This window comes from Rattus norvegicus, chromosome 18 (assembly GCF_021556685.1).
Source record: "Rattus norvegicus strain SHRSP/BbbUtx chromosome 18, alternate assembly SHRSP_T2T, whole genome shotgun sequence".
NCBI classification, from domain to species: Eukaryota; Metazoa; Chordata; class Mammalia; order Rodentia; family Muridae; genus Rattus; species Rattus norvegicus.
In genome coordinates, this window is record NC_141551.1 from 3794855 (window position 1) to 3820096 (window position 25242).

At 45.6% G+C, this 25242-nt stretch overlaps 1 protein-coding gene across 3 annotated transcripts in view; it reads left to right on the forward strand.

The window, feature by feature from the left end:
- Lama3 (laminin subunit alpha 3) overlaps positions 1-25242 on the forward strand; it is a 231870-nt gene that overhangs the window by 47548 nt on the left and 159080 nt on the right. For all 3 annotated transcript variants that reach the window (XR_015642374.1, XM_087593013.1, NM_001393748.1), the window contains 9 exon segments: positions 5316-5433; positions 6111-6229; positions 7320-7490; positions 7999-8090; positions 11585-11700; positions 13858-13976; positions 18788-18878; positions 19409-19540; positions 20696-20758. Coding sequence is in view for 2 of the 3 variants with exons in the window: in XM_087593013.1 (XP_087449139.1) it covers positions 5316-5433; positions 6111-6229; positions 7320-7490; positions 7999-8090; positions 11585-11700; positions 13858-13976; positions 18788-18878; positions 19409-19540; positions 20696-20758 (1021 nt within the window). In the remaining variant the exon portion in view is untranslated.

The following is a 25242-nucleotide window of genomic DNA, read 5'->3' on the forward strand; positions in this document are numbered from 1 at the left end:
CTCTTCTTCTAGCTTCTACCCAAATTTTGTCGTCCTGCTAATTCAAATCTGCATTGCTTAGAACCTTAGTGCAGGAACCTTAGAGCTGTTTCTCTATGCTGGGCAGGTTGGCATTGTGGAATGAAAGGTAGAAGAGGACTTGTAAGAGGTTTTACCAAAACACCTAGGAAGCCTCTGGTGGCCTGCAGTCATCAGCAGTACAGTGGGGTCCTCTCAAAAAGAGATGCTAGGGTTAGAGGTTACTTACCACTTTCTGGATCCTGTCTGGACAGTTTCTGGAATGATCTACCTTACCTCCTTCCAAGAAAGCAATTTCTCCTGGGACCCAGTAAGAAGCTGAGAATCTGCATCCTTAGAACTCGACCAAACATGAGAGAGAGGCCAGACCAGAGAATGTTCCAGAATATCTGAAATGTCACTGTTGAGAAAGACAAAACCATGGCAGCGGGAGGTCGGGGTACGGCGAAGTTCTGTAGACATTTTATCACTGCAGCAAAAAAGAAGCTTGAATAATCCTGGAAATGATAAGTTTATGAAAATGTCCATGTTTTGGGCAGATACACGCTGAAGTATTTAGCAGCAAGCGTCATGAAGTCTGTTACTTTCAAGGAATCAGACTCCTATGCGTGTATGTCTGTGCGTGTGCGTGTGTGTGTACATGTTACGTGCACATGTGTGTGTGTGTGTATGTATGTGTGAAATATGAACGACTCATAAACCTAAGTGAAGGACGGATGAGCAGCCCTCGCACCGTTTTTTGAAATCTTCTGTAGGTTTGCAGACTGTTCAAAGTAAAGCGTCAGGGAAAGTCGTTATTAACATGCTTCTTCATGGAACAATATGCTCATTAAATTCACTCATTAAATCAGTGCATTCACTCATTAAATAAGTATCCAAGTACGCTGCTCTTGAGGCTCACTTTGTGGCTGTTTGCTTGCCAGTGTCTGCCTCCTGAACCCAGCAGCAGTAACATAGCTTTTCTTTTAATTGGTTAATACATGCCTTCATTCATATATCCATGTATTATTCTGTCCGTGGCAGATTCTATTCATTCACAGCAAATATTCAGTCCAGGAGTTGAGTTAGTGACTGACTGAGGCAAGCTGTAATTTCAGTGGCTTTGAGAAAGACAAGGTTCAGCTTCTGCCTTACCTCATCCACTCACCTTGCAATCCTTTGACGTCTACAGGCCTTTCCATTCTCTTGTCTGCTTTACCAGAGCATTGCTTAAAAGGCTATCGTGGATCTCCATAAGTAGACAGAGCCCAGCCAGCTTTACTTCGTTGCAAAAGCATTTGAGAGGAGATTACAAGTCTCTAATTTTGCCATTTCCCTCCCAGCCCTTATCTTTGCCCATCAAATACTTGCTGGACAATGCCCTTTGCCCCCGGCTCCCCGGCCTCTCTGCCTGTGCTGTCTGCTTCTATCCATGAGTCTCAAGGCTGACCTGTGTGCTTTGAAGTAGTTTCAGTGGTGGGAGATCAAGTGCCAGGGAATAAGAGAGGTAGCTGTTTAACAGAAAGCTTATGGTATGATCAATCTGGAGGACGCAGACCTTTTCTCCTGGCTTACTATGCCCGAGGCAGTTTGTGAGCACCCAGAGACCACTCACTGCTGGGCGACAGCAGTTGCAGGTGTGTATGTCAGAGGGGACCTGCAGGTTAGCTGCAGCACTGTGCACGTGTGGACAGCAGGCTTTCACAGTGTTGGTGGTAGACCCACCAAGCCAGGCCCGTGGACTGAGAGCCTACCTGTCACCAGGACGCTTGCACATGTGCATTAAGGAACCTCAGAATCAGGTCCCCAAACAAAGACAGAAGGGACAATTTTTAAAGTGGAATCTCCTGTCTGCTTGGTGTTAAATGGTGGTGGATAGACTTAGTATGCTCGTTAAGTTAGATCCAGGTAATAAGGTCCCGGAACAAGCCAGTGGGTACCCTATCTGCTTACGGAGATGTCTCTCTCCTTCCCGTGCCCATCTCCTCCCCCGACCCCGGTGTGTCTTGTGTAGCCCAGGCTGGCTTCAAACTTCATGTAGCCAAGGATGACCTTGAGCTTCTGCCTCCTGGTTACGTGGCACTGGAGCTTGAAGCCATGGCTTCCTACACCCGAGTGCCATCCCCAGCTCTGACGGAGGACTTTCTGTAACTGCAGTGTTACAGAAGAAAGGCGTTACCTTGGAGATGAAGCTGAGCTTAGGAGGCAGTGGTCACTAATTCTAATGTATTGGCGATTTGTAGGAACTATCGCTGAGAGCTTGGTGGGAGAGAGAAAGCATGTTTGATTCTTGTATTCAAAGCACTTCACTTATATCTATCTTTCTCTCATACCCAAGCATGGTTTACTTTCTGTTTTACTGAGACAGGTGTATGAGCAGTTGGGAGGACCTATATTTGTTACAGCTTTCCAGTCAGGAGTAATTGAATTTCCCTAAATCCCTTCACTGTACGATAATGGTGTTTCTTTTGAAAACCTTTAGCTGTTGCTGTATGGTTTTCAGACCACCTTGTAGTTCCAGGGTTCTGAATCAGGCAGGGTTTTCCCCTAAGCAGTGGTAGACAGTTGGGTTATATGCACAGCCCAGGTAAATATTATTTCCCAAACTGTAAAGCACAAGGTGGAGGAGACAGATCAAGTTGGGACTTGGGGCTTTTAGTTCCTGCTATGACGATCTTCCTTCCCTTGGAGAAATAGTAAAAGGGCCTCTTACCATGAAAGGGAGACTCTATAAGGAGTGGTGTCTCTCAGAGTCGGGTGAGAGCCTATGGGGGTACCCCTGAGCACTGGTCCTTTCAGGAGGTCCATATACCCTGAGGACCTCATTTTTACCATTGAGGATCTAACTGGGGTAAGATCTTTTTCAAGTATTTCACCCAAACCAAAACATGTCAGTAGAGATTGAATGCAGAGGGAGATATGAAAATCCATTTGTTTTCCAATCTGTTAAAGGGTATTTGCAGAAACAGAGCACCGCCAATGTTCTTGCTAGAAAAGTTAGTTTCTTGTAACCATACAGCATTTGTCTTCGGCACCTCTGTGGGGACCTGATGGAGCAGGTGAGGGAGTGAAGAAGACACAGAAAAGCTGGGATCGAGCTGCTCCTCAGGTGGAGAAACGGCAGCACCCTGAAGGTCGGCATGCTCATTGTGTGGAGTAGGACAGAGATGTGGGGTCGTTGCACACAGATAAATGGTGGTAAGGCTGGACTAAGGAGGCAGGTGTGGCTACTCCAGGTAGGAGCAGTCTCTGTGGGGAAGAAGTCTTCAAGCCCTAAGTACACTGGGGAAGAAAGCTATGGTGGGCGTTTCTACGCACGATCCACAACCCCACTTCGATTCCAGATGAGGGATTTGTCATTCCTCTCTGAGCCTCCGGGAGGGGCGTGAGGCGGGGTAGGGTTGCTCTCTGCCCGTGGGTCTGAGGTTTAGGCCTCGCCTACGTCACCAGCACATCTCCATCCGGGGCCTCACTCAGAGCTTCCTATGGAGTGGGATTCCTACTTTAAATAAGTGATCACATATATGCCTTAAATTTCTCAACTTTAATTGTTAATATGGTATAGGTTGATATATGAATCCATGTAAAAGATTTTGAGGGTCTACTATAATTTTTTTTAAAGTATAAAGGAATTTGGAGATCAAAAATATGAAAAGATTTTGTATGAACGTTTGGGCTTCTAATTTAGAGTTTGAAATATTAATATTAGATACTATTCCTCAGACTTGAACTCACATACACACATACACAGACATATATACACATATGCTTTCTGCTATTCTATGTGGAAAGTGCTTCAAACTCTTACGGTTGTTGTCCTTACCTGCATTTTGGTCCCAGAGACTGAGCCAAGGCCTTGCATGTGTCTTGATATGGCCCAAGGTCTTCTCTCTCAGTACTTTTTCCAGGAACGAGGACCCCACAGGGTCTCGGTCTTCTCTTCTCTCTGAGTAGATAAGTCCATTATCCTGCTGGTTCCAGTGGCCAAGCTAATGGCAGGGGTAGCCTGCTCAGAAAGCCACTAGGGATCTGTTCCTTGGGATGCAGTGGGGCCAGGGGGTTGGAGAACAGGGGCCGTCTTTGTTCCTTAGCATGACAGAGGATTTATGTAAGCCTGTGTTCTGCTGTTATCTCTCAGCATCCCTGGAGTGGTTGCACTTGTTTCCCTCTGTCCTCTGTATCCCTCAGGGATGCAAGTCCCTTGAGGAGAATGCTGCACTTGACTGTAACTTACGCACACCTTCCTACATTATGTACAGATGGCTTCTACTATCTAACCTGCTGTAGGTACTTGTCATACTGCATTGCCAGGGACTACAGACAAGAATGATATGATAGCTTCCACCCCAACGTTTCTTGATCCTTGGCTGAAATTTTGGACCCAGAATCACCAGTTTGGTGACCTGACTGTAGGACTGTAGAACTCAAGTTGCAAAGCAGATACTTTTTGAGGACGGGGAGAGGGGAATAAACTACAAGAAACACTGGCTGTTCTCGGGCTATACGTTGGAGTTTAAGGATCAGAGGTGAAGAGAGCCAGAGCCCAGCTTCATTTCCTTCTGTGTTTGTGTCATTCTGGTCATAGGCAAAGGATGAGAATAATCAGGAACATTGGTCACAGGAGAGCAGCCAGGAAATGAGGAGGCCGTGAAGGTGGCACCGGGAAGGAGGGGCGCCATTCTACAACAGCTGCGTAGGTCTCAGTCTGCAGCTCTGATCTTTCCCATACCTGGAGCCACAGGCTCTGGCACTCCTAAGAGAAGTTCTGAGCTGTCCCACTGGTTCTTTGTCCACAGAGGACTTAGCACGTCATTCTCAGTACTTGCTACCAGGCTTCTGACGCACACACACACACACACACACACACACACACACACACACACACACATATATATATATATATATGTATGTGTGTGTGTGTGTGTGTGTGTATGTATATATATATATATATATATATATATATATATGTATATATGCTATAAGGCCGTGCGGACTGGTTGATATTCAGGAATTAGATATGGTTAAGACGTACCAATGGTGATGACCACATGTACTTAGAGATTTTGACAATAATGAGCTAGAAAAGCCACTCCTGGGCAGAGATGTCCACCATGCAGGCAGAAGTAGACTCTGCATCTTGTAGCCTTGGAAACCAATGTCTTATAGAAATAGTCAAAGCCACAGACAAAGTGACTTTAATCTTTCCTATTTTGGTGGTCCTGGGGATTGAACCCAGGGCCTTTTGCATGCTGGGCAAGTGCTCTACCACTGAGCTATACTCTCAGTGCAGATAAATTGTATCTCTCTTGTTTTTTTAGCTCTTCCATGTGGCTTATATCTTAATCAAGTTTGCGAACTCTCCCCGCCCTGATCTTTGGGTCCTGGAACGATCCGTAGACTTTGGAAACACCTACTCGCCCTGGCAGTATTTTGCTCGTAAGTAATCTTGTCTTCCGTGCTACGAGGGGCTTTGATTATCTGAAACTGTCTAAGGCCACGGATTGAGTTTTCTCAAAAAAAAAAAAGGTGTCTCAGTGTGACTAGGTAGGGCTCGGTCCTAAGCTGTTATCAAAACAGCCCAGTTTCTCAGTCAGTCATGTATGTGCCAATTCTAAGGCTCCCACATGCAGAATGGGGGGTTGCAACTCCATTCATAATAATTTTGTTCCAACTGGTGGGAGGTGCCTTATAAGTGAGTTGTGACTTATGTTCTTCTCCTTTTATGAGGAGTTAGGAACAAAACTCCTGTCCTCGTGAATGCTGGGCTCCATGTTACTGATTTTGAACCTGTAATCTTTGCTATTGAAGTATTGTAAGTGACTCTGGACCACATGATGAATCAAGGTGGGCAGCACTTTACCTTACATGGTAACATTGTCCACTTGAGACAGGGAGAGTTAACAATGTATCTTCAGCTGTGGTTCTTGGAGGGCGCTTGAACTGAAACAGCAGGTACTTCTCTTTCACGAAATAACTTCATCCTTAGCTTTCACCCAGACACAGAAGAGTTCTTGGTCTTTCTCTTCATCTCTCTTAGGGAAACACAAGGCATTGGAAGTGACCTAGGAGAAAGCGATGTGTCATTTGATAATGTCCCATTATTTCCTTTCTAGATTCTAGAGGAGATTGTCTACAACAGTTTGGGCAAGAAGCAAATATGGCTGTCACCCGGGATGACCAGGTGCTATGCGTCACAGAGTATTCTAGAATCGTACCTCTGGAAAATGGCGAGGTAAACAGCTTTGGGAGTCTGTAACACCAAAGACTCAAGAATAAGTTGAGTTGGAAGTTGTGTTTAGGGCCCTGGGTTCTCCCCAGGAAGTTAGGGTTTGGGATCCAAGGTCCAGAGGTCTCAGAATTCTCGTGACAGACTTAGAAGGTGGTTGGGTCACTGGAAAGTGAGACCTATCCCTCCCACCTCTTGGTGCACTATTTCCAAGGCTGTTGGGGAGGGTTGCAGGGGTTGGGGGTGGGGTTAGGCAACAGTGCTAAGTCCATGTGGAAGTGGACAGAGGTGGGGACAGTCAGGGTAGAACTCCAAGGAAACTGTGAATACAGAAATATAAACAGACTTTCAAATCAACTCTCTTAAGGTGCGTGAGATCTCACTCAAGTAGCTCTATTCAGTACCATCAGCTGGTGAGCAGCTTATGTTTCAAAGCATCAAGGCTGGGCTCTCATCAGCAGAGCCATGAAATCCTTAGCCATTGTTCTTGTCCACGTTTTCAACATCATTTAGATAAGTAGTTCTCAACCTGTGGGCTGAGACCCCCTCTGGGTTGAATGACCCTTTCATAGGGGCTGTACATCAGATACTTTCCTTATGCTTCCTTTTGTATGTACAAAATTACAGTTACAAAGTAGCAATGAAAATAATTCTTTGGGTGGGGTCACCACAACATGAGGAACTGTATTAAAGGGCTGCAGCATTAAGAAGGTTGAGGACCACTGCTCTGTTGATTACGTCAGTCTTGTTTTCTTGCTGCAACTCAACAGAATCCTATCACTGTGTTTATGGACATAACGATGCTCTCCAACATTTCATAGTTCACCTCCACAGCCACCTGACAGAACAGAGGTGTAAGAAAGTAACAGCTTCACAGAGACTAGGTTTAAATGTAGAACTAAGAACTAACAACACTGTTCTGACTTATAAACTAGATGCTAGACTACCCTGGCACATCTGGGGCTTTTTTGAGAATCAGGCACTCTGGGGTGTATGTTACTTTTAGTGTTTCATTGCTACATTTTGAGCAAAGGACTTTGCCCTTTTTTTCTTTTTTCTTCCTTCCTTCTTTCTTTTTCTTTTTTTTTTTATATAGATTGTTGTATCCTTGATAAATGGTCGTCCAGGTGCAAAACATTTTGCTTTCTCTGACACCCTGAGGGAGTTTACGAAGGCAACAAACATCCGCTTGCGGTTTCTGCGAACCAACACCCTCCTCGGGCATCTTATATCCAAGGCAGAGCGAGACCCCACCGTCACGCGTCGGGTGAGTCCAAAGTGCCTAATCGTCTGGCTAATGTTGCTTGTTTTCTTGTTGAATAAGTTAAATTCTTCCAAGAGCCTTTCCCAGTCAGCGATACTTAGGCAGAGGTGTGGTTCCTGTATAAAATAGGTACAGCTATTTGCAGAAAAATAATCCCAGCTGCTAGAGAAACTGATGCAGAATTGCACACACACAAGGTCTGATTAGCCTGCAAAATGAGTCTGGCTAAGACCAGCCTGGGCAATTTAGCTATTAATCTAGATCAATAGTAGAAACCTGGGTTCAACTCCAAATAAAAGAAAAGTTGTTATATCTGGTAAATGGTTATAGTGAGTCTGATATTGGTGCACATGGGGTAATTCTTGCTGTAATCGACAGCCCCCAAATGTTGAGGCTTAAGAAAAATCAAGGTTTGTTTCTTGCTCGTGTCACCCTCTGCGGGTCAGAGGTTGGGAAGAGCACATGGTGGTGTGGCTCCTGGAAGCTGACGCTTCTGTTTTCTGGCCTGCAGTATTACTACAGCATAAAGGACATCAGTGTCGGTGGGCGGTGTGTTTGCAACGGCCATGCGGAGGCCTGCAGCGCTGACAACCCTGAAAAGCAGTAAGTGTGGCCAGGCTCCTCAGCTCACTGCGAACCAGCTAATTGTTTTCATGAATATTTACACCCTTTACAGACTCTGGGTTCTAGACTTCCACAGGAATGTTTCAGAATCCACGGCAAGGTGGTGTGTGTGTGAGTGTATGAATTCCCTGTCTGCCAGCTCTTTTTTCCTTCCAGACTACCAGTGGGTCTGTGGCAGACATGACTGAACAATCATAGCACCCTATAGGTAATATGGAATGCTGTTACCTAATTCTCAACCATGCTGGACAGCCACTAACAGTTTTTACCTACAGTTTGATTTGGCATGTATCTCTTTAATTCTTAAAAATTATTATTTTTTATTTTATTTTTCATTTTCTTTTGTGCATAAATGTTTTACCTGCATATAAGCCCAGTGCCCGAGGAGGCCAAAAGAGAGCGTTATATTCCCTGGGACTGGAGTTATAGACAGTTATCAGCCACCTGTATGCTGGGAACTTAACCCAGGCAGGTCCTCTGAAGGAGCAGGCAGTGCTGAGCCATTTCTCTAGTTCCTGCTTTTTGAGTTTATTTCATTTGGGGTTTCTGCCATGTTTGACAGTTTCTACCTCAAGATGGGCTTGGCAGGGAAGGTGGAAATGCACCTTAGGGCTTGGGTCAGGGGCACTCACTCCACCACCACCACTTCCCCCACAGAAATGACTTCCTGGTCTCCATGAAAGAGGTGTTGACTTAGTCAGATAGCATCGATCTCACTTAAATTCTACCAATAGAGAAGAGGTCAGTGATAATAATCTGGTGCTAAATACTTGTGAAATCTACATGTATGAACAGGAAGCTGTCCGCCCCCTGCTTGAGGCAGCCTAGTGACTTGATGGAAGCCCATCTTGGACAGTCAGTGACACTGGTTCTAGGTAGAACAGTTTTAACCAAAAGTGTTTGCCATCCTAACCTTGCAGCATGGATAGCGAGAGGATTCTGGGCTTTCAAGCATCAAATAAACAGGGCTCTGCTCAGGTTCATGGCTGACCTAAGCAGTCAGTTGTTTAAGAGAAAAATGATTGTAGCTATTAGGACTACGTCAGATGGAGATGTTCATAAAAAGGCCTCTATCTCTCTTGACTAGGTCTGAAACATGTTTACCATAGATGCAAGGCCAAATGCCACCTCACCTTTAGACTGAGAATCAATACCACAGGGGCTTGGGTGTGCCAGCACCAGTCAGACAGAGGCCAGGCTCCTTCCTGTGCTATGCTCAAAACTTCTCTATGAATGTATTTGGTCCTCGAGTTCCTCAGTCAGTGTTGCTTAGATACTCTTTCCCACCAACGTATGCCAAGTATTTCATTGCTATTGAGCTGAGACTACCTCTCTGCTGAGAGCCCAAGGGGTCTCCTATAGGCAAAAAGTTGGTGCACTGTGTGAGGATTGCCCTGTGTTATTCAGATGCTGGTTTCTCTGCCCCAACATCTCATTGCAATCCAGACACACCATTGTAATGTTTATTTCAAACATCTCCTGTTTTAAGATTGTGAAAAAACATTCTGCATTTATTCTCTGACTTGTCAATAAAACTGATCAGCCAATAGCTGAGCAAAAGAGAGAAACAGGGCTGGACTTCTGCCAGTCAGAGAAAGGGGGTGGGGGGAAGAGAGAGAGGTGGGAGGGGAGAGAGAGAGAGAGAGAGAGAGAGAGAGAGAGAGAGAGAGAAGGAAGAAGAAAAGGAAAAGGAGGAGGAGGTGGAGGAGGAGGAAGAGGAGGAGGAGGAGAAGGAGGAAGAAGAAGAGGAGGAGGAGAAGGAGGAAGAGGAAGAGGAGGAGGAAGAGGAGGAAGAGGAGGAAGAAGAGGAGGAGGAAGAGGAAGAGGAGGAGGAGGAGGAGGAGGAGGAGGAGGAGGAGGAGGAGGAGGAGGAGGAGGAGGAGGAGAGAGCCATGAGGAGTTGGTCCCAAGAAGACACCATGGGAAAAGCATCTGAAGCAGAGCTAAAGCATAAATATTAAAAATTAAAATTAAAACATAAACATTAAAATGCAAGTAGCCTGGTTTTTTTTTTTTCTTTCTGGGAGGTAGTCAGACTAGATGAGAGGTTAGAGATTAACAACTGCTCAGCTATGTGTTATAATCATGTAATATAAAAATATAGTCTCTGTCCCAATTATTTGGGATTAGAGAAAATCTGTCACACCTTGAGAATGACTGTAACGGCCTCCAGCTATCATGCCATGCCAGTTTAATCCACGTCAGCGCCTGTGGAGACAGTGGATCGGGGAGGATGCTACCGTCTATTTGGGGTGCGGCTCTTTGGTCATACCACCCTCCAGTTGCCTGTCACAGCAGGGTTGTAGGGGCCTTGAGAGGCCCAGGCAGCAGCCTGTTCCACATGAGTTTGAGTCCTCCTTCAAACACAGAGGGGTGGTTACTCAAGGGTGGCATTCCACGATTGTAATTTTTAACACCTTCGCCTTGACAAATGCACTGTGCCCTGCATTAGAGCTGGGGCAGTGTGTGGGAGAAGCCTTGTGCTCAGAGAGCTTTCCCGTTGTCTCTCTGCCATCCCCGAGCTGGAGGATAGGCTGAGCGCCGAAACCTTAGAGATTCTTTTCCCAGGGTCGCTCCAGGTTTTGGTGAAGAAGTGATGCTCAGAGGACCCCAGGGCACTTGGTACCTCTTGTTCACTTATTTCTATTTCTTATTCATTTATTCATATTGTTTATTGGCAGGCTTTTCTCTGAAGCCCAGGCTAGCCTGCATCCTGTATATCCTTCAGCCTCCCTGGTGGGGTGACGATAGGTGTGAGCCACCATGCCCAGTGTGGTTCAGTTACTGTGACATAATGTGGTCGAGGAGAGAGAACTGGCGCCAAGTACATTACTCTCTGTGCATCTTAGTTTTACCGTCTGTGCAATAAAGATGATGGGGGGAGGGGCTGACACAATGTATACAAGTTCCTTTGTTCTTGTATTTGCTTGTGTACCAGGTGACCCAACAATTGTGTATGTGTCATACATCACAGGGGTTTTGGCTTTGATTTGGGTCCCGGGGATTGAACTCATGCCTTGTGCATGCTAGACTAGCAGGAACAATGGATCCGAATAAAACCTTTACCCTGGCACTGGGGATGTAGCTCAGCTGGTAGAGTATGCACAGAGCAAGCATGAGTCTCTGGGTTGGGTCTCTAAGATCACATAAACCCAGGACCCACTATCCAGCCATGTAGCATCTACCTGTAATCCCAGCACTTGGGCGGTCGAAGCAGGAGGATCGCAAGTGTTCCTCAGCTTCTGTCAGCTCGAGGTTCATCTGGGATAAATGAGGACCAAGCTCCAACAAAGCAAAACATCTAAATCAAACCAAGCCAAACTACTCTTCAACTCAGGATGCTAAGGCAGGAGGATTGCTCTGAGTTGGATGCTATACCACCACCACCACCACCACCACCACCACCACCACCACCACCACCACCACCACCACCATTTTTCAGTTACCAAAATATGCTTTGCTTTTATTCTCAGGTTCCGATGCAAATGCCAGCACCATACCTGTGGGGACACGTGTAATCGCTGCTGTGCAGGCTACAATCAGAGGCCCTGGCGGCCCGCTGCTCAGGACCAGCACAATGAGTGTGAAGGTGGGTGCTAGAGTGAAGCTGACGAGCTCTGTGTTCAGAGCAGAGCAGCCCTCTCCTCTCTACCTAAGGACTGATGGCAAGTGTGCCCTGGGTCACAAAGAGAACAGGGTCGTGTCAGCTTGAGAGACTCAGTTCTGTTGGTGATGAGGTACCCCCCCTTTTTACCCTTCTTGTATGTTTCAGACTTCCAGTGGATGCTAAGATCAGGGATAGTGGAGACCCTGGGGTGTGCTGTATGCTTTCCTACACACACGGTTATGAGAATGCTGAATTTATAGATTGGGCACAGTAAAAGATGAACAGCGACTAATAATAAATAGCACTGTGAAGACAGCAGATTGTAATAACTGGCCAGCACTACCTTTATTAGGTAAATCAGGGGTTAACAGGAATGTAAGAAGCACTTGCATTGACCCTGCAAGCTGATATCATCACCACCAGGAATCCAGAAACCTCTTGGGTTGGGCACAAAGGACTGTGAAAGACAGGCTTTGCCTGTGCTGTGCAGCCAACAGGACACACAGTTTGAAACACAAACTGTTTACTTCTGCGACCCTCTGCTTAACATCTGTAGACCGCAGGCAGCTCATCTATGGAAAACTGATAAGAGGGAACTGACACAAGGAAAATATCAGATGTAAGGGGAAAGTATCCTGCGTTCAATTATAAGAAGAAAAAAGAATTATTAATAACGTGCAAGATACTTTCCTATCTGGATAGGACTGAGTGTTTTAACATGTCCGTCTTCCTTTTTAGCATTCTTTGAAGCACTAGCATTGAACCCAGGACCTTGGGTGTACTAGGTAAATGCTCTACCTCTGAGCCGTTTACCCAGACGTCCTAAGTGCCATGTGGCTGCCTTTGCTGTTTCTAGGGTGAGGTAGCAGATGGACTGCAGTTGTCTTGAGATGAAAAAATAAGAGAGTGACAGTTAAACCTGACGCACAGTAGGATACCGACTCAGAGTAGGAGATTGTCATGGACTAAGTCATGTGGAAGGGGAGAGAGACCAGACAAAAATGAGGAATGGCAAGAGCTGCTTTTAACAGCTGTAGTAGAACATTTTGAGAGGTGGTAGAACATTGGGAAGTGGTGATTCTGACAGACAAGCCCCAGCTCATGTGCCTTAGTTACTCCTTGGGTTATTGTGATAAAAACAGCAACGAAAGCAACTTAGAAAGGAAGGCCCCTCCTTACACCTTCACGTAGATAACTGAGCTCTGCCATCAATTGAGGAGTATGCATACTCAGACTGTATCGTTGAGCTGTTACGAACATTTCAGTCACATAGCTCAGTGGCTGTGCTAGGCATGCTTTGACTAGTCAAGGTTAGTTTACGTCCTGATCCTTTTGACTGATGGTTTAGATATTTTTTGACATTCTTCCCCAATCACTGAATTCTTCGCTTTCACTCTTGGTGGTGTTTAGTATCATCGGTAGGAGTTCAAGTCAATACATCGAGGGTTGGGTGAGGGCCACTGTGTGCCTCGGACCAAGTTCCATCACAAACAAAACACACACAAGCCCAACTTCACAGGATATATAGTCAGCCAAGTGTACCTAATTTTCACCATTATACATAGTCTTGAAATTAAAAGTTGGGACCAATGGCTGAGAGTGTGGAATTTGGAATCAAAGGCAGGCCTGACTTCTGGCTCTTTTGTTTATGAGCTTGTAGCTATGGATCATCTGTAACCTCTCTTTGCCTCAGTTTTTTTATCTGTGGTATGGGGACAGTGGCACCTACCTTAGAGAGTAGATTAAATACAACAATTCACATAAATATATTTCATGATAAATAAGGAGCTGGACCATAGTTTATGGTAATAGCAGCAGCAGCAGCAGCAGCAGCAGCAGCAGCAGCAGCAGCAGCAGCAGCAGCAATATTCTGTGTACCTGGATGACTGGTGTTGGAGTCATCACTGTTATAATTATACGTCTTTTTGAAAAGAGAAACCTTTCACTTACTATCAAACAGAAGCAGCTGTAAAATACATAAAAGTATATATAATAGTCTTTGTGTAAAAAAAAAAATCCCTGTAATTTTCCACAGAGTGTCCCCGGTATTTCAGAATAGACTTTATTGTGGGCCACGAGCAGAGATCCTGTCTGGGAGTTCACTGAATGTCCCGTTTGACCAAGAGTGCTTTGTTCCAGCCTGCAACTGCCATGGGCACGCCGTGGACTGTTACTATGACGAGGCTGTGTCGCGTCAGCAGGCGAGCTTAAACAGCAAAGGTGTCTACACAGGCGGAGGGGTCTGCATTGACTGCCAGGTGAGACGGCTCTTCAAGTAGACAGCAGCCTTAACGCCCATCTTCACATAGATTCTCGTGGGCGAACCAGTCCCACACTTGTGTGAAAGGATGAACTCAAAAGTACAAACACAGCCAAAGGTCCTCTCACTCCACATGTGTAAGCCTTTGCATAAAAGGCCTCAAAACAACTAGACTTCATGTGGACAACTTAAGTCTTAATCCCTACCTAGATATATAAAGTTGATTTGTTGTTAAAAATGGACCTAAGGTAAAATTAGAGCTATAATGATTTGGAAAAAAAATACAGAATCCCTGTGAGATTCAGAAGGTGAGGGAGGTGGTCCTCAGCTCATGGAAGGCTGTAATCATGAAAGAAGAAATTGGATCTCACTGAAATTAAAAACGTCTGCTCACCAAAGACCCTGAAGAAAACAAGTGGGCAAGCTGTAGACAGGGAGAGAATATTCACAAATGGGAAGTCTATCAGACGGTCAGTAACCACAGTGAATAAAGACAGGTAACCCCCAACTACACGCAATGCTGAAACAATGGTGGCCTCTTACAAATTAAGTTTGTGAAGGACCAATAAGCTGCCAGCCAAGGCTGTGCTCCTTCAGTCAGGAGGGAAATGGCGATCAAAGCCCAGAGGTGCATCTCCACCTCTCACCCAGATGGCAATAGTTACAAAGCTCGAGATGTGAAACAGCCATGCATGCCATCCACTGTCCGTAGCAAGACAGCACGGTACACAATGGCTATGGCAAAGGCCCAAGAGCCTATAAAATACAATGAAACGTACCCCTCTCTACACTGTGATAAACCCTACTCTCAATTTATCTACAGGAAATAGAAATGTTTGTTTTCAAATCATTTAGAGCAGATAGTGTGGAAAGAGCTCCAAGTGGAAGTAGTCTTGGTCATCAGTGGTAGGATCGAGACCAGCCCTTCCTTGTTTGAGTAACAGGCTACTAAGGAGCAAAGAGGACCTTGGATTGATGCTGCTATAGCACTGAGAATCTTACAAGTATGTGGCAATGGAAATCAGATTCTACAAAAGGACACGTGTTGCATGGCAGCCATTGGTATGGAATTCTGGAATGAGTTAATAGGGAAAAATCAGCAGTGTGATTGGCTCTTAGGAGGTAGGGGGGCTGCCTGTGTGGGGACGTGGGAATATTCTGAGGCCATGTGTTCTATACTAAAATAAAAACCTGAGTATTTATTTATTTATTTATTTATTTATTTATTTATTTATTTTTTATTTATTTATTACATCCCAATTGCTGCCCCCTCCTCAGGGTCTTCCCCTCATAGACTCCCTCCCTCCATACCCCTCCCCTTCTCCTCTGAGAGGGTGGGGTCCCCTGGTTATCCCCCAGAAACTGAGTTTTTTATTTGGGTATATTTGTCTGGACTTGGTGAATGTATTATTAAGAGTTTTGTACATATCAAATATACTATGTGACTAAAGAACAAAATCATTAGCATATATTAAAGTCCAGTTAATTAAATCTGTGGTTCGGTGTTCAGTGGGAGGTGATTGGTGCCTGACGTGGGACCTGTATGTTCACTGTGAAACTATAAATTTCCATAACAACACTGAGCAAATGAGGAAGGAAAGGCTGAGGGAATGACTTGCTCGAGTCACCTCCTCCTTGACCTTGGTTCCTTGAGATGACATTGATACAAATAGGGTAGCAGTAATGGCGAAGACTGCCACCTACCCAGGTTATCGGGGTGCGGTGTTCTTAGAGGTATTCTGTCTCTGTTAGCCAAAGTGAAGGTGAACCTTTGCTCTGAAGACAGGGCTTTCTAAGGAAGGCCTAAGCTTGCTTCCTACTTGTTCACATACATGGCAAGGTAGATAAAGTGCTGGTCTCCTGTTCTGGAACTGTCTATCTTGCACATGTACACCTGTTAAACAAAGAGACAGGATCCAGAATCAGAACATACGGTTCTATCCTGCCCCAAATCCAACACACAGAAAAGGTATTTAAAAATAAAAATGCACCTTCGGTCCAGAATCCATTATAAAATGAAAGCGAGGAAGGACTCTTGTTTGAAAAGACCAGCAATTCCAAAGGACAAGGCCAGTCAGCTTAGTGGTCAGTTTTGGGTTTGTTGGTAAAGAACACATATCCCACAGCAAATCCTGTGGCTGCTTCCCCCATTCCTGTTCCCACAAGTGGGATATGAGAATCATCTCAGAGCACACAAGAGGCTGTCCCTAGAGACCTTCACACAGTATCCGTCAGTTTGTACCACTGTAACAAAATACCTGTGACTGGGTAGCTCAGAAAGAAGAAACTTACTTTCCCACAGTTCTGAGACCACGAAGTCTAAGACCAAGATGCTAGCAGGTCGAGTTGTCTGGTGAGGCTCTGTCTTTGCATGGAAGGCAGAAGGCTAAAGTGGCCAGGTTCTGCAAAGCCTCCTTCTATTGGCCTTAATCCACGTCATTCACATCTCAAAGTCACTATCCCTTAACTCTATTGGTTAGGGTTAGGGTTAGGGTTAGGGTTAGGGTTAGGGTTAGGGTTAGGGTTAGGGTTAGGGTTAGGGTTAGGGTTAGGGTTAGGGTAGGGCTAGGGTTTATTACTCTGACCACTGTATTTAAGCCTGAATTGAGATTCTTATCTTGAAGAAGAGGCAGCTACCAGATGTTCACCATTGGTATTGAACTATTTTATTTCTTGGGTTTCCCATTTGAATTATTGGGTTAGGTTGTGACATAATCAAAGTAAGGTGGCCAGTTTCCTGAGATCTGGGATTTTGTTGAGGCTATTGGAATAACGGAAGGACAAAAGGAAGGAACAAGATTCCAGGGTAGCTGGAGGAGAAGTGGGCTAGGAGAGGGCCAGATCATTCCAGAAAGGCATCAGAGTCTAGTTCATGTGGAACTCTCGTAAGGAAAATGAATTTCCTTACAACAATGGACCTTCTGCATGTGCTTGAGGTTCACAGGCATAGAAGATAATAGGGTACAGTCGGGGAATTGATTGCAAGAGATGGAGTTAGCGTTTGCCTAAAGGTCCAAACATGCTGGAAGAGCTCCCTGTGGAGGAATGGAGACCTCAGACAATCAGAGCAGAGCATGGCTTTTAGGCGAGCACTCCACATATCTCACCCCCCCGGGTCTGGAGATGACACAGCTGTAGTGTTTGCTGTACAGGCACAAGGACTTGGATTTGAGCTGTAAAACCCCTGTGAAAAAAGTAGGTGCTGGCTGGGAAGATGGCTCAACAGATAAAGGCACTTGTAATTCAAGCTTGAGGACCTGAGTTCAATCCCTGGAATCCACAGTAGAAGGGAAGAACCAACTCTGGAAGGCTGTCCTCTAATCTCTCTCTGGGTTGAGGCAAAGCATTGGCTGTGGGAGGCAGGCTTTTTTCTGCAGAGGATGCCATTGCACTCACCTGGTGTCTGAGAGTCTCCTCTGATGTTAAGCCTTCTGCAATGCAAGCACAGCTTCACCACCACCCCCCTCAATCCTCCCAGCAGGGCTACTTCCTACAGACTTCCACTGTAAACCTGAGAAGCCACCTTGACTCTTGACTCTTGACCTGTCTTGTTCAGCCAGGACTCTGTTGTCCATAAATGCAATAGTATGAGTTGCCCTCAGACTGTGGAGGTCCTAGAAAACCACTGTTACTCTACCTTTAGTGTGTAGCTCTGTCTTGGTGTTTCACTGCTAAGCATGAACTGGGGCAGAGAGCCAAGGCTGCCCACCTCAGAGAACACTTCTCATGACCTACTCTATTGGATTGCAAGTCAAGATTAGCTGGAGGTCCTCTTTGGTAAGCCATAGTATTTACCCTGCAGTGGAGTGGAAGGTTGATCGTCACTTGGATGAAAGACTGGGTGGGATCCAGCTGATTCTTCTTTGCTCATAAGGTTCTTGGCGTGAACGTTGAGCTGGAGAGGTAGGTAGCCAGCATGGTTTTTACCTCAGTGCTAAAGTGGATTCAGGTATTTTAGCCCACAGGACAAGAGTGGTAAAAAAGCAAGCATCTGAGATTAATGAAACCCTGCAGGGAAAGGACACAGACTAGGCCTTTGTTCTCCACTGTGTTTCTGTGCAGGGTCCATGGGGGTCACATTGAATTCAGTCTTGTTGACTTTGCCCTTTGTTCACAGCACTCCCACGTGCTTTCCCACGTTAGAGGGAGACAGAACTAAGCTTGACCCATGGCTTGTATTTCTTGAAAACTGAGGGCGTGTGCTGGGTAATTGATTTTGTGGCAACTATAAGGGTTAATTAACCCCGGACTCGAAAATGCCACCCGACTCAGAACTGAGCTCTGTGCATGTGCATGCGCATGTGCGTGTGCTTGCACCTCATGCCCGCATTGTCCAGTCACACAATAGAAATGTCCTGGAATTGGTTTCATGACAAAAAAACCATAGATGAAACCAGAATGAGTGCAGACAGAGATCTCTATGCCTTCCTTCTAAAGTTGGAAAAAAATATTAATTCTCGTGTACATCTCATTCTTGAGCAATGCTGGGAGCGGTTGCGATCCAGTCATTGGTTCCTCTGAGCAAAGATAGAGGGACTGGCCTGAAGCTATGGGACATGGAGGGGAATTTATTTTTTCTTACTCATATGTCAAGTTCGTTGAAGCAGTTTTGGTAGGAGAGGGGAAAGCCAGGCCTGCTCATTTATTGAACCTTTCCTTGTTTCTCTTTCCCATGTGTGCGGTGGGGAAGCCATGGTGAACTCAGTGTCCTGTGACACATTTTGGGTCCTTTTCTATGACAGAATTATTTCTGTGGTGGATTATCACAGAATAAAGAGCGTTGGGTTTCTCTGGTACTTTTCTCAACAGCACAACACTGCGGGTGTGAACTGTGAAAAGTGTGCGAAGGGTTACTTCCGGCCCCATGGAGTTCCGGTGGAAGCACTGCACGGATGCATCCGTAAGTCCCTTGTCAATTTCGTGAGTACGACGAGCTACGTGTACTCCCCTAAGAGTGTCCTAGGCTCCGGATCAGCCGACAGTCTCCCCTTGCCTTCCTGTTGTCGGCTCTGCTTTTGCCTAGTTGTCTCAACGCAGGCAACTCCATGCTTTCTCTGAGTCCCTGAATTCTTATACGTAAATGATAATAAATATTATTTCATAAGTGTAGGTGAAATGATATCAAATTTATCTAGGCAAGCACTTAATTTATTGGGTTTGGCCCTATTAAATCTGCAATAAATGTTGCTTCTTCGGTTTTCTACTGGTTTGACATGTTACTATGATCGCCAGTAATTCCAACTTTGTCATAATTAGAATCAAAAACTGTAGTAATAAATCCATAAATATTCATAGTGTTTAGCTTTGGTTGAGTGCTTACTATGCAGGAGAGATCGTCTGAGCCAATGGGCATTACTAAGAAGTGTGAGGCAAATCTGCCTTATGAATCACAGTGGAGAGCTGGTCCTTTGGTGATGTCTTTCCTCTTAGCTTGCAGCTGTGACCCTGACCGTGCAGATGAATGTGACCAGGGCTCAGGCCGCTGTCATTGTAAGCCAAACTTCTCTGGAGACTTCTGCGAGACGTGTGCAGACGGATACTATAATTTCCCATTTTGCCTGAGTAAGTATCCAGTGTAGAAGAGAGTCCTCCTTTCTGTCCCACAGTCAGCCTTCGTGTGAGAACAGTGGTGGACATGGAGGGTATGAGGAGCTAGAGACAGGACTGGTAGGTTATATTTACATGAAGGCATTTCCCTTAGTTGGGAAGACGTAGTTTAGAATTGTGTTTAGCTTGGTGTGGTACCATAGACATTGCCATTTTAATAAGTCAAAGGCCTCAGATTCTGGGAAATTCACCTTGACTGTAATCCATGAGTATGACTTAATAGACCTAGCATGTCACTCTTCCAGGGGCTGGGGGACATAAGGAGCATTTTCTCTTTTCTTGTACATTGGAGGGCAAGAAATCAGGGCCTTTGCTTCCCTCTCCCCATCCCACCCCACGCCCGCAATGATGAGAGAAAATCTTCATGAAGCATACACACACACACACACACACACACACACACACACACGGGATGCATATATATTCTGTCTCAGAAGAAGTGTGATGCATTCTGTCTTGGAAGGAGTGGAGACTTGGGACCTGTTCCGGTCTCCATGTTGCAGTGTGTAACTGTTGGTCCAGAGCAGTCACCTTTACTGTGGAGATGTTCCTACTTTGGATAATCGAATACACTACAGGACACAATGCCTGAAGCCAATGACACTGTTTCATGCCCTTACCCATTCAGGCTGTGACTGTGGGATTAGAGCAGAGAAGTAATTGCCTTTGCTATTTTAGTGGGGAAAAAACAAGAAGGCACTTCAAATTATTTTTATGGAATAAGCAAAAATCCAGGGGAAAAACTTAGAAGAAAAGTTTTTTTTTAAACTACTCTCAATTTTAATTAAAAAAAAAACCAAGCAGTTAAACTTATGTTTAAAATATCTAAATTCTACTTGTGTTTAGGCAAAGCTACTCCTCGGACACAACTGTTACGAGTGACTTAGCGATTGTAAGCGTGAAACTTCATCCATGTCTGTTTGCTGATGTGCGGGAGCAGCCTGGCTTTGATTAGGAGGCCTACTGGCCATAGAGTCCAGGATGGTCCTGGAATAAGTCTCTACATGTTGGATTTCACTGAGGGAGGGCCTTGTTCCTGCTCAGTGTGATTCAGTGCATGCTACTAGCTCCTTAATCTTTCTTTGTGTTTTAAAATAAATTGCTCTGCAGGAATTCCAGTCTTTCCTGACTACACTCTGAATCCAGAAGATCCCATGGCTGGCAATATAAAAGGCAAGTGGCATCGTTTTGGTTTAATGTCAATGAAAATATTATGTTCCATTCGCTTTCTGGCTTCTGAGTGTACTGCCAAGCCCAGTTGAAATTCTGGAGTTCCGTGAGGCTTTTGCAGACGTCTCCTGGCCATTCTTGATCGCAGTCTGTCTTTTGAAAGGGAACTACCTAATGCAAGAACACTGGATAGAGTTGGGATTATAGATTACTAGTTTGCCCGAAAACCATTCATAGTAGCCTCTCTGTCCTGCTGGAACTCTCCCACCCATAGGAACTGAGTGCAAGTTCTCTATCTGGGAAGTAATACCAGGAAGGAGTAGGGCACAAGAGAGAAGGGCTTGGAGGGAGCCACGACACAGATACATTAGCCAGGCCTGTTATGGTACCTGGGCTGCACACCCCTGGACCATTTCAGGAGATGAAGCGAGACTTGCTTGGATGAAGCCTGGGAGGCAGTGAGCTTCGTTATCCATACCTGGGGGAAAGCTGCTTCCACAGTGTGGCCTGCAGAAGGCTGGGGAGCACCACAGCCAGAAACAGGTGCCTTGGATTCAGAACAACAGGTGTGCTTAGGAAGCATCCTTTGGGGTGGAGAAGTGAGTAGGAGCAGAGGATTCGGTGCAGCACTTACAGAATAATCATTTGTTCCACAAGTTTCCAACTGTCACTATCAAAACACCAATCTGGTTTCTAAAAGCTTATTAGTGCACCAAGAAAAATTCTCATAATTCTTAGAGCTTCTGTTCCTATGGGGTTTGCTGGGGTAGAGGTGGGGACTCAGACACACACACACACACACACACACACACACACGCCAGCACACACATACCATACACTCATGCACATATGCAAGCACACACATAACACACACACACATGCAAGTACACACATATCATACACATGTGCACATATGCAAGCATACATATAACACACACATGCCAGCACACACATACTATACACTCATGCACATATGCAAGCACACACATAACACACACACATGTAAGTACACACATACCATACACAAGTGTACATATGCAAGCACACATATAACACACACACATGCAAGCACACACATACTATACACACGTGCACATATGCAAGCACACATATAACACACACACATGCAAGCTCACACATATGCACATACCATACACACATCCACATATGCAAGCACACACATAACACACACACATGCACACACACACACACACACACACACACACGCACGCAGTAAAATTACGGTTCTATTATTGTGCTAGTTTGCTTTCTGTTGCTGGACCAAGATGTCAGATAAAATCAAGTTATAAGGAGGAAAGTGCATGCTCTGTTGGCCTTGTTGTTTGGGGCATGTTGAGGCACAGTACATGATGGGAGAGGCCTGTTCACCTCAGGGCAGCCAGGAAACAAACAGGAAGAAAGAGGTGGGGTCCAATTTCTTCTTTGAGGGCACATCCCAGTGACCTCAATTCTTTTAACTCTGTCCTGCCCCTGTCCTGAATGCCCAGGGGTACTGGGAAGCCTGATACCTGGTGCTCATGACACCAGGTGAGGGGTCGGAAGGCTGTGTAATCCGAGGTGTGTGAGCATCAAAGCCCCCATTCTGCATCTAGGCAGGAATTCTGCAGTCATATGGTAACTCAGGCTCTGTGGAGTGCTTTAGGGGAAAATATGTCAGAGGGTAAGGCTGGGGAAAACAAGGTTTACAAATTGAAATAGTCTTGCAAAGAGGGAGAGCAGAGCCCTTCCTTAGGACAGGATGCCCAGTAAGCAGACAGCCCATACGTGTGACATCATGGTTAGGAAAAGAAGAATGGCTGGGAAGGGACGTGTCAGAATCTTATGGCAGTCTTTGTCAGCTATTGTGAAAAATTGGTATTTGGAATGAGATAGAGTTCTGCACAGAGAGGACTTGCAAGTAAGGCGCCTTACAGTGCTGTGCTGAGAATGAATTGCAGGGGAGAAGGGCAGTGCAGAGACCCAGTGGGAGGCTACCACAGTCATCCAGGAGAAAATGGTGGCATCTGAGACCATCATCAGAAGCATCAGTGGAGGCATCAGTGGAGATGACAGCAGAGGGGCGGGTGCTGGATGTCCCCAGAGAGAACCATGGTGGATGTCTGCCACAGAGAGAGCCGGCAGACCTTGAAGAGGGATTTCTACAGTGGGGGCAGACTGTGTGCAGAGAGAAGAGTCCAGACTGGCTCCAGGGCATTGGGCTGTACACATAGAAGGGAGAAGCTGCCCTTTATTGAAATGGAAAGGCTACCAACCAAATGTGGTCTGTATGAGTGGGAGTAGCCCAGGCAGGGGCAACCACAGACACTTGTGGAAGCATTTTGTACTCCGGTAGTTTCTTGTTTGTTCTGTGAAATCAGAAGCAAATGTGTTGGAGCAGGGAATGAGGACGGTGAAAAGGACTTGGTGTGGAGGAGGAAGGCAGGAAAGTCATCCAGGAGTGTCAGCTTAGGAAGCGTCACAGGAGTGCCAAGGTACACCAGGGGATCGCTCAGTCAGCCTTCTATTCCACCCACTCCTGACTCCTCTGACCAAGCCAGCGAGCTGTGTGTCAGTGAGGAAGGTATTGTTTCATGCTTTGGGCATGTGGGCTGGAGGATGGTGGTTACACTGGATGAGGTGTGTAATCCATTTAGTGTGGAGGGAGGGTCTGTAGCAGGATGCCCACGGCAGGACTCAGCAGGCATTTCCTCAAACGTTTGTGTATTAACTAGAATGGAGCTTAGAGCAGAAACACTGGGAACGCACAAGAATGTTCAGGTCTTCCACTGATAGCCCGTTTACAGTAATTGCTTTGTTACTCAATTTCTTCTCTCAGAGGAAGCTTGTGACAACCTCAGAAAGACGGGTAATTGAACCTGGAGAGAAGCTCAGATGTCCGCCACAAAATGCAGAGAAACCTTGAAACATGGCCTGGTGGACATTGAGTGTTAGCAGTGAGGTTGGAGAATTCAAAGATACAGTGATCCACTGTAGGCTGCTGGCTTATTAGTTCATTTTAACTACTTATTTTTATGTTTATAAGTCTATATGAATCTGTGTGCATGCATGTGTGTGTATGTGTGTATGTGTGTGTGTGTGTGTGTGTGTGTGTGTGTGCATGCGCGCTCTCCTGTGTATGCATACCTGGAGGTTAGAGATTCACAAAGGCTGTGTGTCCTTCTCAGTTGCTCTTTACCTTACTTTGAGACAAGGTCTCTTTCTGAACCTGGAAGTCAGCAATTTGGCTAGCGTGACCTGCAGTAAGCCCCTGGGATCCTCTCATCTCATCTCCCAGCACTGGGAGTGTAAGTATGTGCTTCTGTGCCTGGAAGTTTACATGGCTGCCAGGGTTCAAACTCAGCCCTCATGCTTATGTAGCACACACTTTACTGACTGATCTCCCTGCCCTGTTAGTCAATTCTAAAAACACCAGGTTTGGGACTTGATTATTGGCAGAACATAATAGAAGTACAAACATAGCTACTAGCACATCCAGCGTAGCAGAGCGCTGGATGAAGCTGGGCTCCTTCTAACCCTGAGAATTCTGAATGACTCTGGAAGAATTTGTGTTCTCATTTATAGTGGTTCTTAACCAGACATGTGCTTTAAGATCCATTCCATTAAAAATAGGCACACACACACACACACACACACACACATACACACACACACACAGATACACACCCATACACCCCCCAATACACCCATGTATACACTCCCACATGCATACACCCCACATATACACACATATATGCATACACATCCATGCACCCCTCACATAAACCCATGTATAGACCCACACATACATGCATATACCCCTGTACACACACACACACATATACACTTACACATATGCATACAAAACCGTAACCCCCCACATATATATACTTACACACATACACAATACACACCCGTGCATACACCCCAATACATATTCATACACACACATGCACCTCCCACATACATGCACAAGCATGCGCTCGCGCGCGCGCGCGCGCACACACACACACACACACACACACACACACACACACACACACTCCCGCCTACACTCACAAGCTCAATGTGTGTTTTTCTGGGAGGAAGCCCAGGTCTGCATTTTGGAGAGTTGTGCTGACTTACGGCCTCTCCTTGTTGAGAACTACTTACTGCCTCAGTTGGGAGAAAGTCCTGTTTTAGTGGTCACTGAGCTTTGCTATGAGGGATCAGATAGGAATCTGGGCTTTGGGGCTCGATGGATTTTGTCACATGTCCTCAACTGCTGGTCTGAAGGGATCCACAGGTGATATGCAAGTGAAAGTGCTTGGCTGTGTTCTAAAAATATTTGTTTTTCTAGAACATATTTAGCTCTTACACAAAAGTTTACAGAGCTCCAGGACCACAATAGAATCTCTGAGAGTGCAATTCTCCCCCAAGCAGAAGTGTTCTTCTACTAGAGAATGCTGGAGTGCATTCTACCTGTACCACAGCCAAGACTGAGACAAACA